The 17,377-nt window shown below is 56.6% G+C and overlaps 1 protein-coding gene across 2 annotated transcripts in view; it reads left to right on the forward strand.

Annotated features, from left to right (window-relative positions):
* Positions 1–17,377, forward strand: part of CTBP2 (C-terminal binding protein 2) — a 134,387-nt gene that overhangs the window by 88,229 nt on the left and 28,781 nt on the right. The window contains exon 4 of one of the 2 annotated variants that reach the window (XM_053922503.2): positions 10,203–10,359. In XM_053922503.2, coding sequence (XP_053778478.1) covers positions 10,302–10,359 — 58 coding nt within the window. In that variant the 5' untranslated portion in view covers positions 10,203–10,301. Of the gene's footprint in view, positions 1–10,201; positions 10,360–17,377 lie in introns of those variants that run through there. The other variant, XM_053922504.1, reaches the window with a different exon arrangement.

Raw genomic sequence — 17,377 nt, forward strand, 5'->3', positions numbered from 1 at the left:
TTTATTTTCCAAATGAAACTGCATGCCTCCTACTCTGCACGTAGCAGCAGCTGATTTTTCTCTTCCGTAAACCGACAGCACCCACCAGAACCCTGGAACAACCAGCGTTTTCTACTTAAACCTGGGCTTTGTTTTACGTTCCTTTTTGGGTCGGCAACTGCGTAGGGCACTTAATGCAGTCTACCAGACTCTGGTGTGCCGGAACCTTCTGCCTTCCCCGGGGGCAGAAAAACCTTCTGCGGGCCATACAGGACCCCCAGCTGTGGGGCATAGGCTTTGGTGGTGGCGCTGTCCCCAAGAATTTGGCCAACTCGGCCCTCCAGTCTCCCTGCATGCCAGTGTGGTTGTGTGTTTTGACAGGGCTGTGATTACAGTGCACACTCCGCCTGGTGCTGGGTGGCTGGTGAGGAGAGCGCCGTGTCGGTGGGAAAGGAGTGGCCTTGGCACACGGAGGCCTCTTAGGGACACGGCGCTGTGTGTCCAGTGCTGGCTCTGCCCAAGCCTGCAACGTCTGGGCGGAGTTTTCTTGCACCCGTGTCCTTGACAGTGGGTGCCTTTGGGAAGAACGAAAACTGTGTGTTCCCGGCTGCTGTGCTGCTGGCCCAGGGTGAAATTCAGGTAGCAGCCCACGAGTTTTGTCCCAATAGACGGCACTCCTGCCAGGAGGCGGCCTCCAGGTGCTCTGGGAGAAGCTGAAACGGCCCCCAGGTCGTGGAAAGCACCTGCCTGATGCCTGCAGCTGGTGTGCTGGGGGCTGTGGGCAGGGGGCAGCCGGCTAGTAGCCCCAGGGAATGGGGTGCATCCTGGAGGAGGATTAGAAGGTAAGTTGGGTCTTGAACAAATCAGCCCGACAGACTCTGGAGGCTGGGATTTCATCAGCAGACGAACTTGGCCCTATTTTTAAGCCATGCATATTATGTACCAGGACTTCCTGTTTTTCCAAAGAAACCTCTTCTCTTGGTTTTTGTGATGATGGATTTATTGAAACATTTGCTATTCAAGTGACCCAAGTTGTTTTCCAACCAAAAAGCAAAATTGGAGGGTTTGTGACCCAGACAGACAGCAGGCTGATCGGTGGGGGAACAAAGAGCTAGTGGCCAGCCAGGGTCCTGGATGGACTTCGTAGCTCAGAGCGCGGCTTCTCGTGTGAGGGCAGCGGGGGCTGCTCGGAGGACAGTCGAAAGGGGGTTTTTGTTGTTCCTCCAGCCAAGTTAAGCCTTGTGCAGCTCTTTCTAGGAGCATTGATCTGGCCAATCAGAGCGTAAGTCCCACTCCCTTCCTGCCGACCTCTTGACACCGACAGATGGTTTTTCTTACAAGTGTCATTAGGCCTCTCTAGTTGCTGACCTCATCAAGTTGTGTTGGGGCCATTTTCATAACTTTTGTTTTTAAAAATCCGTTTAACCCTTCCTGAGCTCCCCTCTGAGAATAAGAGCACCCTATCTCCTGTCTTTGCCCCCAGAGCCGGGGGAACCCACAGCCAGGAGCTGCCCTGTGCCCTAGGATCAGAGGGAAGCTGTAGATTCCATGGAAAAGGGTAATGGGGACTCAGGCACCAGGAATGCAGTGAAGTGACCCCTCTGTGGGGCTGCTGGGGGTGGCATAGGGCTCCTGGGGATGAGCGGAAACACGGGCCAGCACTGACCTCGGGTCCTTGAGTCTCAGGTTCCCAGTCTATGCGGGCAGTGGTCGGATTTGGGAACGTCTCAAATCTCAGAATGTTCCAGAAATTGCATGATTCCAACAAACCATCAAGGGCCACAGGAGCGTGTGTAGCTCTGCGTGCACGGACCACAGCTGCACTTGGAGCTCCTGTCTGCCATTCCGCGTCACGGGAAAGGGCTGTGTTTATACTCTGGGCCTCTGAGCAGACTGCCTTCTGGGTCGCCTGCCTCCTTTCTTCCCTGATTCAGAGCTCGGCTGCAGCAGTGGTGCGGTTCAAGGGCCACTTCTGAGAATAAGAGCAAGAGGGCTGTCTACCCAGTGAGTTGCCAGGCCAAGGGGGGCCTAGGGGCTGCATTTTCAGCGTGGGGCCCCGTCTCTCGTAGATCCCTTTCACGTCCCCGGATTATGGGCACGTGTGAGTCTGCGTGAAGGCCCCAGGTGCCTTGGTTTAGTTGTGCGAGCCGAGCCCGGCCCTGGAATGCATGCGAAGTGTCTGCAGAAAGTGAAATCCCAGCGGACCTTCCGTCCCCCAGCCCGCGGGGTTGCTGGTGTCCAGGCGCTAGAGTTTCCCGGAGTTGACAGAGCTGGGGGGACCGCACCACTTGGGAGGCTTTTGTTAGCACCCTCTACCCCTAGTCACATAAACTTGGTGCACTGCGGCGCAAACGTGGCCTTGTTCCCATCTGCCCAACTGACCGCCGCCTCGTCGACCACAGTCCACCTGGTAGGTCGGGAAGAGGGCTGTGCAGACGGCTCTCTGGTCAGACGTCCGCGTGACGCCACGTACTTGGTGCTCACGGAAGACCTATTCACACCTGCTTTCACTAATGAAAGAAATACGAAGGGCATTTTTGCCTTTACCAAAAAAGGTAAAAAGTGAAAATAGGGTTTGCTTTTGTGAGCCGCCATGGCACCAGTGCACCCTGAGCAACGAGGATGGCGTTGCTTCTTATTGTAAGTTCATGTGGTTGGGGTTGTACGTGCCATTTGGTGTGCTTCTGCGGGTTATCTTTGGGTCTGGGAGTGCTGGAAAATTAACAGTTGCTTCTTTGTTTATGAAAGTTTTCACAGGAATGCTCTACAGGCAGCAAGGGAACCCTAGTATTGGTTCTCTTATTTTGTGACAAAGAACCTCAAAACGTGGAGCCTGAAAACAGCAAAACCCCAGCTCCGGGTTTCCTTGGGTCTAGAGTCCAGCACTGCTTGGCTGGGCGCCTGGCTGGGGGGCTAAGGCTGTCAGCCAGGGTGGCCGGCTCCTTTGAAGACTCGGCTGGGGCAGGGTCTTCTCCAGGGCCACTTGCCGGGTTGCTGGCAGGACTCAGTTCCTCAGCGGCCACTGCCAGGAGGCCACCATCAGTTGCTTGCCACGTGGACCTCTCCACACAGCAGCGCACGGCCTGGCTGCTAGGTCTTCTGGGAGCGAGGGAGAGAGGATGCCAGCCCTGACACCCATCACCCGCATCTGTCTGTCTGTTAGAAGCAGAGTTTGCACTCACTGGGAATGCATCCGGAGGGCGGTTCCCTGGGGGCCATGGTGTAGTGGTTCTTTTTCTGGCTTCCACAGCAAGGAGAGAGTCTGCCCCGCGCAAACAGAGGGCAGGTTGTGGCTCTGAAGATCTTCGGTGGGCGTGTGGCTCTGAAGATCTTCGGTGGACTCCTCACAGTTCACGTGTCCCCCCACCCCACCCCACTCTTGCCCTCCCATTGCACAGCTGCAGTGGAGAGCTGACCCTGCAGCGGGGTCCTGGGGCGGGGCACTTCCTGTGTTTACATGAAGGTGCTCCTTTTTATGACTCAGGTAAGGCTTGGGCGGAGCTGCGCCTCAGTCAGGCTTCCTGGAGGGTGGGGATCTGACCCCTTCCTGCCTCACATTTCCATAAAAGTTTGCGGGAAAACAGGGTGAACTTGGTACTGGCTGTTCCCAGATCTGGGCTGCCTTTCCGGTGTGTGTACCACCTGTGTGCAGGCAACACCTTGAACGAAACACGGGCCTGGCCGCCCCCAGGCACGTGGAACGCTGCATTTCAGGGCCCTGAAGTGCTGGCCCCTGCAGTGCAGGGGGCAAAGCACTGAGCTGAGGGTGAGTGGGCTCACCTGGCCCCATCAGGCTGGGCTGCACGTTCTGAACACAGCTGCTCCGGAGTCTGGTTGGTCCTCGACTGACTTGGGAGGCTGGGTCCCTACTGCCTCACGGAGGTGGGTGGATTTGGAGTGGGCTCTTTTCCAGACACTTGCTTTCTAAAAGCAGATGAAGAGCCCCAGCTTCCATCATTCCATCCGATGGCTTTATCTCCGCGAGACAGGCTGAAGGCCCTCTCCCAGCGCCTCCAGGCCTGCGCCATGCCTGCTGGCCTCTCTCAGCCTCTCCCTGGCCACCAGGTGGCCCGCATGCCTCACTGGTTGTCCACCTTGAAGTGGGCTGTGAACAGAGAACCCTCCTCTAAGAGGTCAAAGTGAGACCCACCTGTGTGGTTAGGAAGACGGTGGGGAGAAGCTGGTGATGTCAAAGCCAGAAGAGCAGAGAGGCTGTGCCAGGAGGCAGAGTCGGGCGGGGGGCACTCCAGATCGCCACGTGCGTGCCAGTCCTTCCAAAGGCATCCCCTGCCAGGTTCAGGCTGAGAGAAACATGCTTTGTGGCATCTGTTGCTATAGCAACCCTGGCTTTGAATGGTAGTAAGAGAGGGCGCTGGTCCTGTGGAAGACATGTGTCCCCTACTTCAGCCCCCATGGACTAAACCAGCCCTCCTTTCCTTCTGCAGACTGAACTGGTGGGTGCCCTGCAGGCGTGGGGAGGGAGGGGCTGGTGCACTGCATCCTTGGTCCCTTCTTAGAATGTGGTGACCCGGAGCAGCTGGCGTGTCCCTCTGCTGTGGTCTGGCTGGCAGGTGATGGGCCCCAGCCTCAAAGGTACAAGGTCCCAGGGAAGGGGTCCGGAAAGAAAGCCTCCCCCTGGGCGGCAGCTGCGGCCAGAATCAGCCCCTGGTACGGTTGTGAAAAGCCGCTTTTTCTCCCCTCCCTGTCCCAGTGGAGTCCCCTGGAAAGGCCCCAAGTCCTGAGGTCGTCCCAGTTCCACACCACATGCCCGGGGTCAAGGAGGATTGTGCAGTAGTGGCCCGGAAACGGCGGTCTGTCGTGGCAACCCCGGTGTCCTTTGCCTGGTCCCTCCTGTGTAAGATCTCTGCTAAGCGTTTTCCTTTTTTCAACCCCATGGCTCACCCCTTGGGGGTGTGTCTTTAAACAAGATGCAGGGGTGTGATAGAAAATCGTCCTTCAGGGTGGCCTCTGGCCCCTCCTGCAACAGGGACCCCCCCAGCCTGGCCTTCAGCCTGTTCATCTGTGAAACCTCAGCTGTGGCCCAGAAGACACACAGAGCAGGCGGGGTGCCTGGGTCCTCTTCTCCTCCCCCCGCCCCTGCCTGGCTGTTCAAGCTCCTAAAGCCTCCGCGTGTTTTCTCCAAGGGGGGTTGGAGGCGTCCACCCTTCTGCATCCTGAGATTGGGAGGACAGGCAGTGTCCCCTCCTGATACCATCCCAGACCTGTCCTTCTGGGGTGTCTGGTCTCGTGCTCCAGGGTCTCAGAGAGCCCAAGTTGGCATGGAAACGAGCTAGGCGAGCCCAGGCACGGGCATGCAGGTGCCTGCAGGAGGCCATGCAGGGCCTGTGGCGCCCTCTGCCGGCTGCAGGGCCCCACTGCCAAGCCTCCTCTGGGTGGGCCTGCTCCTGGGGAAGGGCTGGAGCTGAAGGTGGGCCCCGAACAGGCTCTGAGGGCTCGAGTCTGCAGTGGGCGTGCCCTTGCGTGTGGGTTCTGGATCTCATGGCGTCTGCAGACAGACGGGCCGGGACCTGACAAGGGCAGCAAAGCAGTCCTGCCACCGAGGCAGGTGGGTGCCTCAAGAAGACAGCTGAGCGTAGCAAGAAATCAGGGGGCAGAGTCTTCCACATCTAACTGTAAGGTTTCTAAACATGTGAGATCTCATCATTGCTATTTGTTTCGTAACAATGAGCTCCTGTAATTGTCTTTATTGGACATTTCGATACAAGGGCAACTCATGTATGTCAGAACAAGCCCAGTAATCCAAAGTTGCCCTGAAAACGTTCAGTCTTTTTCAGCCCCCACCCCACACGCTGTGTTCCTCAGACAACACGTTTTAAAGCTGTGCACGAGCTCAGCAGTGCCGTCTAGGATGCTGGCTGCTGGTGGCCCTGCCTGGGTCGTCCCCAGGGCCGCCCCGGGCCACAGCGCACGCAGGTGGCTGCATACTTGTGTCCAGGCTGCAGACACGCCGTCAGGTGGCCGCTGGGGCCCTGGATTGACCTCACCATGGTGGAGGTCTTTTTGCGGGCCCTTTATGAGAACTGCCCGACGTTCCGGACATCAACATTCTACAAAGATTTCTTGTTCTCAACATGTAACGATCAATGTGGGGGGGGTTCAGGGTCAGGGTGGAAACTGCTTCTGCCTGCCTAGAACTTGAGGGTGCTGACCCCTTCATCCCGTTCACCCCGACTCCTCAGCTGCTGTCGTGTGGAAGGGGAAGAAGGTGTCAGAACACTGGGGCGGGAAAGGGGAGCTTGTGACTCTGGTCATTAGTAAAGCAACGATATTTATTTTTAAAGCATATTTGCATGTCAGTTGCTTTAAAAATGTGTGAAAATTCTTGAGGCAGGAGCCAGGAGCTTCTCCTGGTCTAGGGCACTGGAGGGCCAACACTGAGTATCTGTTCAGACTCAGCTGAGGGCCTGTCAGGGCTATCCTGGCTTGCTTGCATCCGCTTGGGTCCCCTGCTTTGGAGTGTGGCTTTCAGCAGGTGACGTTCCTGGAACTGTGGGTTTGCCCGCTAAGGACCCTAAACGAGCAGGATTCACTCGCTGTCGCTGGCCAAGGAGACTCAGCCAAAGTGCCCTTCCTACACTGCCCCCTCTCCCGTGGCGGCCTTTGACCTCCCTGGACACCCCGCCAGCACTGGGCCTCCCCCGCTTAAAGACTTGCTTCTCTTTTCCTTGACATCAGGACCTCTATGCAGATGACAGGGTCTTCATAATTCATTTCCTGGTCTCCTTCGTAGCCCTAGAGGGTGTATTTGGTGGGGCTTAGATGCAAAGAAGAAGACCACAGGCCCACAATTCCTCACCTGACCCCCAATTGTAAAGAGCTCTGAAACCTGAATCCCTTTTGTAACCTGCTTGATGGCAGACTTCGACCTGGCCTGGGTCGGTGAGGGTCTTTTTTGACTTCTGTGTATTAACCCGGTTGGTACCTGTCCATAGGTGCCGGTGCAGAAAAGCCCACGGCTGGTCCAGGCCACATAATTCGGTATAACAGCTGTCCTGGCTTTTTAGAGTCTGAGGGCACCTGAACTCTGCAGCGCACCTGGCCTCTGTGTGTTGGGAGAGGCTGGTGGATCCATGCTGACCTTGAGCTGTCTGCTCACTTCTGTCTGGGACAACCAGACAGCATCTACCCCGGGAGGCCTGAGGGTGGGGCCCAGGGAGCACCCAGAGAGCAGCTGGAGGGCATGTGACCAGGGTGGGGCCTTGCCACCGTGAGGCTGGGCTGCTGGGCATCCCCTGGGGAGAGACAAACAGTTGTGCTCCCAGACTCCAGCGGCAGGCTGACCGGGCTGGTTGAAGCCTCAGCATGTAGTTCAGGGTCTTGCTAGTACCTCAGAGCGGGGGTGGGGCAGAGGGAGCAGAGGGGTGTCTGTCTCTCCAAAGGAAGGCGTGGGCAGTCTCCGGGGCCTGCTCTTTTGCACCAAATGTTTTCATCTGTTGGGCAGGAAAAAAATTTCCTTCCTTCCTTCTGGGTTCTTTGGCTGGTCTAATAATTAAATTGACATAAGACAGATTGACTGGAGAAAAACACAGTTTTCACTTTGTACGTACAGGAGCCCCATGAAAATACCAGACCCAAGGGCAGGTTGGGCAGTTGAGACTTCCATACCAGCCCTTCTGAGCTAAGGAACAGGATGGGGCCTGCCCAGGGGTGGGGGGTGATTCCCAGGCCGGTAAGAAGAGAGGTTGTTTGGTGATTCGATTCTTGTAGGTCTTGCTTGCCTTCAACTCAGTAACCCCCACACCCAGGTGGCACATAGTGGGTCAGCACATGCTTCCCCCTCCACATGCGTGTCCTTGTGTGATTGTGAGGTGGGTATGTGGGTTACATGGTCCTTCTACAAATACGGGGCCTGCCTAGCCAGTCGTTCCGCTAGTAGGTTCTAGAACTCTGTCACCACCTGCAAAACCACGCCTGCATGGCGGGAAGTTTTCCAGCTTCAGCCAAAGTGGGAGAGTACCACACGGGCCCCTCCCATCCTCCCTCTGGTTCTTTTCTTTGTTGTCCAACAGGGACGGGCTGCAAGGTGCTGCTGCTGTGACAGATGCAGCTGTGGAGAAGTGTGTGACTTGTGGGTTCAGACCACCAGAAGATAACAGCAGAGGTCGGCTTTTGTAGCAGGGCCAGTGTGGGAGGCGGATGCTGGTGTTCGTGTTGTGGGCACCAGCCGGAGACCCCTGCTCACAGCTGAGCTCCGAGGGCAGCCTGTCCCTCCCATCTGGAGGGTGGTTCTGTTCATTAGTCCTTGCAAATAGCGTACTCCTTTAGAAGGCAGAAATGTCACATTTCAAGCATTCTTGCTTCAGAAGAAATACTGTGGGGGGCAATTGAAGCCATCAGGTCCAGGCCAGACCAGCCTGTCGGCCATGCAAGCCCAGACTTGCTGTTGGTGTGGCCCACCCGTATCTCGGGGGACCCGCAGAAGGGCCAGCCATTAACAGCATTCCCCCGCCCCCGCTCCAAAAAGCCAGACACAAAAGTTGGTTTCTTTTTTTAATTTTTTTTTTTTTTTACATAATAGGACACAGATAATTTATGTAAGCTGATGCTTGATCTTTCCTTTGATTGCATAATCGAGATTCTGCTTATCAATTTTTCAGGAAGCCATCTAATTATACAAATTAAAATTCAAAGGAAAGCAGAAAGAATGATTGCGCCTCACTGGGGGAATTGTAGGAGGAGGGTGTGAAATCCATCTTGCCTCAGACGATAATGCTGTCATTTTTCATCTCTACGGCACTTCGCAAATATTAACTAATTAATTCTCTCACCCCTCTGATGAGGCGCCTGACGCGGGGTTCTGGCGTCACTGCGGAGTTGGAGGGGCCCAAGCCATGCCATACCCCGATCAGAGCTCAGGGCCAGCCTCCTGGTGTGGCTTGAGTCCAGGGGTCCTGCCCTTTGTCCATTACCCTCAACTTGGCCACGGGGAAGACACCCCACCCCTACCCTGCTCCCCTTTGCGTGGTTGCCTTCCAGAAAGTCCAGCAAAAGCAGGCCCAGAATTTAAAAAATACATCCATTGTACCTTTACACACCCAGGTCTTCCTGGTGGTGGCCCAGCCTGCTGTTGGCCAACCTTCGTCCTGCTAACCCAGGACGGTCGCCCCAGGTGTGGGGACATGGCATTAATTATTGATGTGATCAGAAATGGTGCTTTTGCCTAGCTCTTGTAAACAATCACATAATTATTGCCATAAATCTTTGGGGGTGCTTTCTCAGCCTCATGGCTGAGAAATTAGCCATTAATTACAAGGAAGTCACCCGCCTTTCTGTGGCCAGACCCGCACTCCGACCTTTGATAGAGTAACCGTACGCGAGAGTCCTCATCATTGACCCTGGGGACAGCTTTGTCCCAATCAGACTGCAGCAGTGGGTCAACGCCAGGACTTCGGGATGCTAGAGCAGCAGGAAGTGAGGGTCAGAGCCCCCCAGACCTGCAGCAGCAGATGCCCTCCACAGACCAGCTGGGTGGCAGAGCCCCATCCTCAGGGGGCACTTGGGTTCCCCTCTGGAGACTCCCACATACCCCACCCCAAGTGGGAGACCCTCCCTCTCCGGCTTGCCTCTGCCTGGAACCCCACAGCTGGGACAGGCACAGCCGCCTCTCTCCAGAGTCAAGGCCAGCAGCCTGCCAGTCCTTGTTTGCCCTGGCTGGCTCCCTTCAAATGTTGGTGCAAGGCTTTCTGCCCCTGTCCTCATACAGGGCTGGGGTGGGGTGAGGGGCTTATGTTGTGCCCAGCAGTGGCCCTGACTCCTGACCCCTCAAGGACAGCGTTAGGAAGTTCTGTAAACCCCCTGGCGGCAGGCCATGATCCTCGCACCCAGCTCCAGGTGGCTGCATCTTGGGGCAGATACACCAGGGCCCGGGGCCTGGGCCATCTCTGTGGAGGGCCGTCCTGTGGCCGGTGAACCTGCCCCCTTGTGTCTCTGCCCTCCATGGCTGCACAAGCATGGGGCCGGCCCAGCGGGTTGTCACTGGGTCTCTGGCGTAGCAGTACCAATTACTCCAGTTCGGGTTGGTTGGGAACTGGTGTTCATGGGCCGGTGGGCCTGCAGCAGCTCCGACTCCAGCGTTCAAGGGAGGAGGGCCAGTGCTCAGATGGCAGGTCCCCTTGCAGAGAGCGGCAGCCACCTCCTGAGTGGCCTGTTGTCCTGTGCCCCAGGGTGTCCGGAGAGTAAGGATTCTTTTCTCCTTGTTTCAGGGTTCATAGTGGCGTAATGCCCGCAGACTCCTGCGAGTTCCCCTAATTCTTAGAGGACCGCTTGGCCTTTTGAATCAGAGTTGCAAAGTTCGATAAAGAATGGCCCTTGTGGATAAGCACAAAGTCAAGCGACAGCGATTGGACAGAATTTGCGAAGGTAAGAGCCAGCGTGATTGGCGGTTTCCAACCAGGGACCACCATCCTGCCCTCAGGTCTGTGACCCCCTCACCTGTCTCACCCGGTTCCCTGGTCGACTGTGTGCCACACCCCCACCCCTCAGCCAAGCACTTCCCACCATCAAGCAACTCTGGCCTTGGCCTTGGGTCAATAGGCCTGACCTTGGATAGGCGGGGGGCCTGGCTTCCCAGGTAGGGGTGGGGCTCAGACGAAATGGGCCCTGAGGTCCTTCCCCTCCACGCCACCGCTTACCTAAGATCATTTTGCATATGAAAGATGCTGTATATTAGGACCATCTTTCTTACTTCCTGAAGTTCAGATGTGCTCTGTTTGGAATTAAGATATTTACAAGGATAAATTACAAGATAATTCCTGAGGAGCCCAGCCTTGCCCCTCGTGATGTGTTCACGTCCCTGGTATCTTTGAAAATGTCTGGAAGTGTTTTATTCATGAAAGGAAAAATAAACACAATTAAAGTCTAATGGAAACCCAGGGACCGCACTCTATAAAGTGTTGATTACGCACCGTCCTCTCCTGATGAGTGAGTGGCAAGGACTGTGGGCTGGGCTGTGACTGCGGCCTCCCTGCTGCCAGGCTGGGTTTGGCGGGGCTCCCGGCAGGGTTCGCCCGCCCCAGGCCCCTCCGTCCGCGCACGCACTGGTTGGCCCACGGACTCGGGCAGAATGTGCCTCCCACCAGCCATCCACGTGGAATTGTTGGTTCTCTGAGTAGATGTAGCCCAAGCCTCACGGGGTGTCAGCTTCAAAGTCACGCGCTGCCTGTGCCTGCTCTCCCCGCGGGGCGTCCGGGCTGCAGAGCAAAAGTGCCCTGGCTGGACCCACTTTCCTGGGGTTCGGCTGCAGGGGTGCAGTGGGTGTAGGGCTTAAGCATTTTTTTTTAAGCCAACATTTAAAGATTTTCAAGCCTGCGGACAGATGGAGAGTAGTACACTGGACACTGCTAGTCCCTTGAGCTGCGTTTCCCACTTGATAAGCTTGCTATTGTTTGCTTTCCTTTTATATAGATACGTAGATAGAAATATAATGTGAGGGGGTGAGTGGACTTTTCCAGAATCCTCTGAGAGAAAGTTGTAAATATAGCAGTTTACCCTGAAGGGCCTGTGGCGTGTCTCCCCTTTTGGGATCGTTCCCTGTGTAAACCCCCACCACCATCACCCCGGGAATCGAGCCTCCCTGTGTTCCTAACACAGGCACTGGAATCCACCTGTTTGGGCTGGCTTCTGTGCCTTTGTCGAAACCAAACAAGGACACGGAGCGTTGACTCCTCCTGTGTCTGTGGTCTCAATCCACAGTGATTCCCTGGCCTTTGGACTTGTAAAAGCATTGACATTGAAAACTCCGAGGCCCATTGGCTTGTGCAACGTCCCATGACCTGCCTTCCCCTGATTGTGTGGGAACCCTCAACATGAACTTCTGGCCTGCACTGGACAGGTGCTTCAATTTGGGTCCCTGTGTTCCTGGTCCAGAGAGTCCCTGAGGGCGATATTCATTCCATATTCCCGAGGTTGGCCTCCTGCATGCCTCGGGGCTGGCTCCGTCCCCTCTGCCCCAGGGTTCAGCTAGGGGTGGGATGGGAGCAGGAAGGGGATTGAAGGGCCGGTGACCTCTCCTCCCGGCAGACCCTCAGGCCCTCTTTCAGATTCTCCCTCCAGGGCGTGGGCTCCCGCCCATTTCTCACAGCAAAAGTGTCACTGTCACCCTCCCCTGGGAGCAGTGTTCCTGGGACAGGAGCAAGTTTCTCCATAGCCACTCCCCGCTAGATATCTCAAAGTTAAGTTATTCGGCTGTAACTTCTAATCCAAGGCCCAGAAGACACACTTCTCCAATCAGTGTGGCCTCTGTCCCCCGATGCTTTCGCAGCGCCCCTTGCATGTACAGGCTGATACAGCACCTTTTGCAGGAGAGGTGGTGCCGCCGTCCAGGACAGGGACCCAGGCCTGGCCGCCAAGGGAAGATGGGTCCGTCCCGCTCTGGCAGCCCAGGACCCGCCCAGGCTGCGCCTTCAACCCGGATGCCGCTGCTCTAGGTTCACGCCTGGCGCCGCATACAGCCCACTCCCCACCCATGGGTCTTCAGGGCTCCATCCAAATCAGTTGGAATGGTGGCCTTGTGAGCTGGCCTAAAAGCCCAATTTTAATTTTTTTTAAAGCAGCCCTTCTATTTCAATGTGTATAACATGTTCTTCACTCCTTCTCGATGCCCGATCTCGCGGCACACTAGTGCCACTGTGTGAGAATTGTGAGCAGGCGGACGGGTGGAGCCAGGCGGACGGCTCCTTTTCGGGGTGTGACCGGCTGTTGGTTTTTCCCCTGCACAGAGTCTGTGCCCGAGAACTTGGCGCGCTGCACTGGTGCACTGCCCCAGCCAGAGTGTTGACGTGGTCACACGTCACGCAGGCCTGGTTGGACCGGCCCAGCTGTTTGTGATCAGAGAAGAGGGCTCACTGCCCCTTGGCTCTGCCGAAGGGTCTCGGGAGAGCCCCGGGGGTGTGGAGCTATGATAAAGCACCCTGGCTCCGCTGGTGACTGTTGGTTAGAACCTCCTATTGTGGGTCGGGGTGGAATAAATCTCTAAGCACCTTCCTTTCCTGGGGCCATTGAGAATATGCAGTGTGAAAAAAGGAGAGATTTCATTCTGTGCGGGTGTCTTATGTGCTTGGGAAGGTAGTGCCAGGGACTCTCTCGGCCGAGCTCCCTCTGCAGCACAGCTCAGGAGAGGACAGGTCCTGTCCTGTGACTGCAGGGCTGTGCTCCCGAGCACAGACAGGAGGAGGAGGTGACGGTGACAGAGACGAGCTGTGGGCCGGATGTGGGGAAGGGGACAGCAGATGGGGTAGGTGCAGTTGTAAACCCTGGGAGCCTTTTCCTGCCTCAGCTGTGTCCCTTGGAGGCCAGGGTGTGTCAGGCAGTGCCACAAAAGGGCTGTGGGGGGCGCCGCCCTGGCGTCGCTCTGCTTCTCCTGCCATGGCGAGCTTGTCACCAAGACGGGATGTCTCCATGGGACATCGGTGGTCCCCAAATGGCCAAGAAGCAGAGATGTCTAAGAGGTTCCAGGCGGCAGAGGGGGCTGGGGAGGGCCTGCGGTGCCTGGCACCCACCTGTTGGTGCCCACGGAGCAGAGGATCGGCCCGTTTCCTCGTGGGGAGACCATGGACTCGGGCCAGTCATTTTTGGCTTTTATTTGTAAGCTGTTCTGCTATATCTCTCTTTAAAAAATGCAATATGAAATCACTCCTTGTTTTGTTTTTAGAGCACTTTGTAAAGAAACGGTGTTGAAGCTGGCCGTCTGTAGGTAGTCCACAATCATTCGTAATAAATCTCTCTCATAGCCCCAAAATGTGGGTTTTTAAAATGGGATTCATAGTGTCGGTATACATCATGCTGATGTGTGTGGATCAGGCAGTTACCCGCATGTCCAGTAATTACGTGATTACTGACGACTACCTTAGCTGTGTAAACACACAACAGTCAGCTAGGGGAGTCTTCACGCCCTCGGTGTGGGTGGACGCGCCGGGACACAGCGCTCAGGTCCCAGAGATCTGTAGGAGGAGGGAGAGCGGTCAAGCTGGAGCGCCATAGAAGTCACCTGCGAGGGACAGGGCTCCATGTCTCGCCGCACCAGGTGGTGGCTCTGAGACTGCACACCCACCGCAGGCCGAGCGCCTCCTCACCCGGTGCTTGCCGATGGGCTCTGGCCACCCTGAGCAGATCTACTAAAGTCACGCGGGGCTGGGAGCTCCGTGTGCAGACCACTCTGTCTCCGTTCCGGGGGTCGGGGTGTCAGGGGCAGGGTGGGGTGACGCCATCTTGGTTTGCTCTGTGGCTGCGGCTGTTGCCTTCACCGTGGGTCCCCTGCGTCCCCAAGCTGATGGCATCCTGTCCCTGTTGGGGATCCACCCCCGTGTCGCCTGATTTGACTTCCCCATGGCAGTACCTCCCAGGAACTGGGCTCCTTCTGGGCAGCACGGCCATCATGGCTTTGAAGTACCATAAGACTGGCAAGAGGTCCCTGGGCGGGGGGTACATCCCGTACAGCTCAACCAAATGACAGGAGTTTGGGGTGACTGGGAAGTCAGAACCCCCAGGTTGCCGCTGGTTTCTTCCCTCCCGTCTCTGATCTATTTCTGCTCCGCGCAGCCCACTGACCTCAGCGACGGGCCCTGGAGACCCGCCTCTGGGAGCTGGGCGCAGCAGCCTGGGCTCCGCAGGCCCTGGAGGCAGCTCGGGGTTTCTTCTGCCTCCACGTCCAGGGCTGCCTTGGTGGAGGGCTGGCCACCAGACACCTTGACGTCGGGCCTGGCCATCCCCTGAGGAGGGGCAGTCGGGTCCAGTGGCCTTCGTGTGAGGCCAGAGTTCAGGTTCGCTGGTTTCACCACATAGCTGATTTTTGTTTGAAGACAGGTAAAGACGTGAGAGTTTGACGCCAGAGCTGCACTTCCACTTGCGGTTCTTCCCCAGGGCTTTCCCGTCCCTGTCCCGACCAGCACACAGCACGCTGGGGGGTGATTTGCCCTGGGCTGGCTGTTCGGCCCGGGGGGAGGGGGGGGCAGTGGTCACCCCTCCTCAGTTTTCCCTGCTCTTCCAGAACCTTCTCGAGTCCTCACAGAGTTGTCAGGTCTCCACAGTCAGGAATTGATGTCTTGTGCGGGGAACTGAAGAATTGGTTTGGGGGGGGGTGTCACTTGTAACCCTGAGGTCACCATTTGCGTGGTCAGCCGTATTTTAGCTTTGTCTGCAAGAAAATTTAGACTTTAGATTTCTTAGTTTTGGGAAAATGTCTTTTTACTTTACACAATTTTCTGTAGTGAGAGTCTTTGCGGAATTAAAAAACCTGTGAGACTCCTTTTGCAGAAACTGGCCCGTCCCGCCGTATTTACCCAGAAGCAGTCCTTTCTAAACCACGGCTCAGGCGTCTGCCCGTGCTGTGCAGCGCGGGTGCAGCTGCAGGTGTTTTTACCGGACACGGGAAGAGCTGTCATCATCTCTGGCAGGTTGCAGAGCCCTTGCTGCGTGAGTCGGGGGGGCTGCGTAGCGGGCGTGGGCTGGGAGCTGGGGGTCCCGAAGCCCGGGCCGCCGGAAGCTGCTCTGCTTCCCCGTCTCGGAGCCGGTCGCTGCTGTGCTGACGAGCTGTAGGGTGCACATGCTTCTGGACAGCCCTGCGTCTGAACCTGAGCTGGAAACTGGAACCCAGGCCGAGTCTCTGGTTCGACAAAGGTGCGATGCCCACGGTTCTCAGTGGTCACCCACCTCTGAGGGCTGCATCTGCAGTAGGAGCGGGGTCTCGGCCTTCCTGCTACCTGGTGTGCTGGGGTTTTATTACAGGGAGACAGGAAAAGGGAACGGCGTGGGGGCTGAAGCTCAGACAGGTGCCAGCCTTTGGCCAAGGTGGGGCCCTGCTGACTGGAGCCCAGGGCCCCCCCATTTTGAGGGGTGGGAGCAGTCATGTCTTTAGGAGTTACTTTCTCATACTCCGGGAGTTAATTTCATTGGCCATATTCGATGATGTTGTGAGTTTTCAGAAAATTTTTAAGGAAGCAACAGCAGTCCCCCTTTTCCAGCACAGTGACACCCCAGTTAGCTTGGGAATTCTGGGGAGCAGGTTGGCTTTGGAGCATGACCTGGCCCTTTGCCCTGCGGCCCCGGGTACAGCTGTCTGGGGATGTGGTGCGGGCCGAACGCCTTTGGTGGGGCCTGGAACCTGGACGTTGAGCAGATGCTGAAGGCTTATGTTCGATGCCCTGTTTCTGGTCACCTCGGAAGGGCCAGAGGTGCTATCCATCCTGCCTGTGCAGCCGTGGCTCAAAAGAAGGGAGAGGATGTGGGCCATGGGCCCCCCGAGGCCCTCTGGTCAGTGCCCCAGCTCGGACAAAGGTGTGTCTGCCCAACACCCCAGGCTTCTTTCCACGCAAACCCGTCTCATGCTCACCCTCAGAAGGGTTTCCAGTGGAGGCCCGGGATGGGGCCCAGATGACAGTCGCCCGTGAGGCTGGGCCTGCCTGCCGCCAGCTCCCCAGAGCTTCCCAGCCGCTCTGCTGCCCGCAGTGCCAGGAAGATCTGCCGTAACCAGATAGGGCTTGTTTCCATGTAGCGTAGGGTTCTGTTACATTTCCCTGCCTTTTTTGATGCATCTACTAAGCAAATATATCCTGGGGCAGTTGGTGGGACCTGTCTTGTATGTGGCTGCCTTCAGCCACAGTTGCGAGCGTGCCGGTGGTGGAATTGGCACTGGTGGGCTGCTTCCGTGCAGGGAAACCGGGCTTATTTCAGGGCTACTTGTCTTACTCCTTCCCGTGCGGCCAAAGCGGTGGGGGCCAAATCTTGGGAGAGGATTCGGTCTGTTCACTGCCTGCCTGGTGGGCATTTTCTCAGATAACTTGAGGCCTTGTTGGCATTTTGGGGTCGGAAATGGGGTCTACGGTGTTCAAGTAACAGACAGGTGACCATGGGCAACGTCCCCGCACAGGACTTGGACCAGAGCTCTGGCTTTGGGGGACCAGCACATTTTGGGGAATAGTGTTGGTTTAAACAGTTTGTCTCAAAGTGTAACGATCAGGACATGGGGAAATGGCGGGGCCCTGCTCTTTCAAACCATCCTGCTTTACCATGTCCCTCCAGCTCCTGGAAGTGGATTTGCACCCACTTTCTTCCCTCATATGCAGCCTCAGTTTTGCTCACATCAAAAATATCTTTTTTAATGACTGGCACTTCTCCTTAAAGACTGCAGTTGAATTTTAGATTGAGGGGCATATGGGTGAAGACCCAGCACTCGCAGGAGCACTGGCGCCAGACACGCAGCCTCGTTCTGGAGGCTGTGACCAAGCACATCCTTTGGGCTGCCCCGTCCCAGCTTTTGTTTGCGCCACAATCCCTTGTCACCAAGAGCCTGCAGCCGGAGGAGCCAGGCCCGGCTGCTGCGCGGCTTTGCGGGTCCTGGCTGTATGCTGAAGGAGACATCTCTGTGCTCCTGTTTGGGGCGGTT

This window comes from Desmodus rotundus, chromosome 4 (assembly GCF_022682495.2).
Source record: "Desmodus rotundus isolate HL8 chromosome 4, HLdesRot8A.1, whole genome shotgun sequence".
In the NCBI taxonomy this organism is placed as follows: Eukaryota; Metazoa; Chordata; class Mammalia; order Chiroptera; family Phyllostomidae; genus Desmodus; species Desmodus rotundus.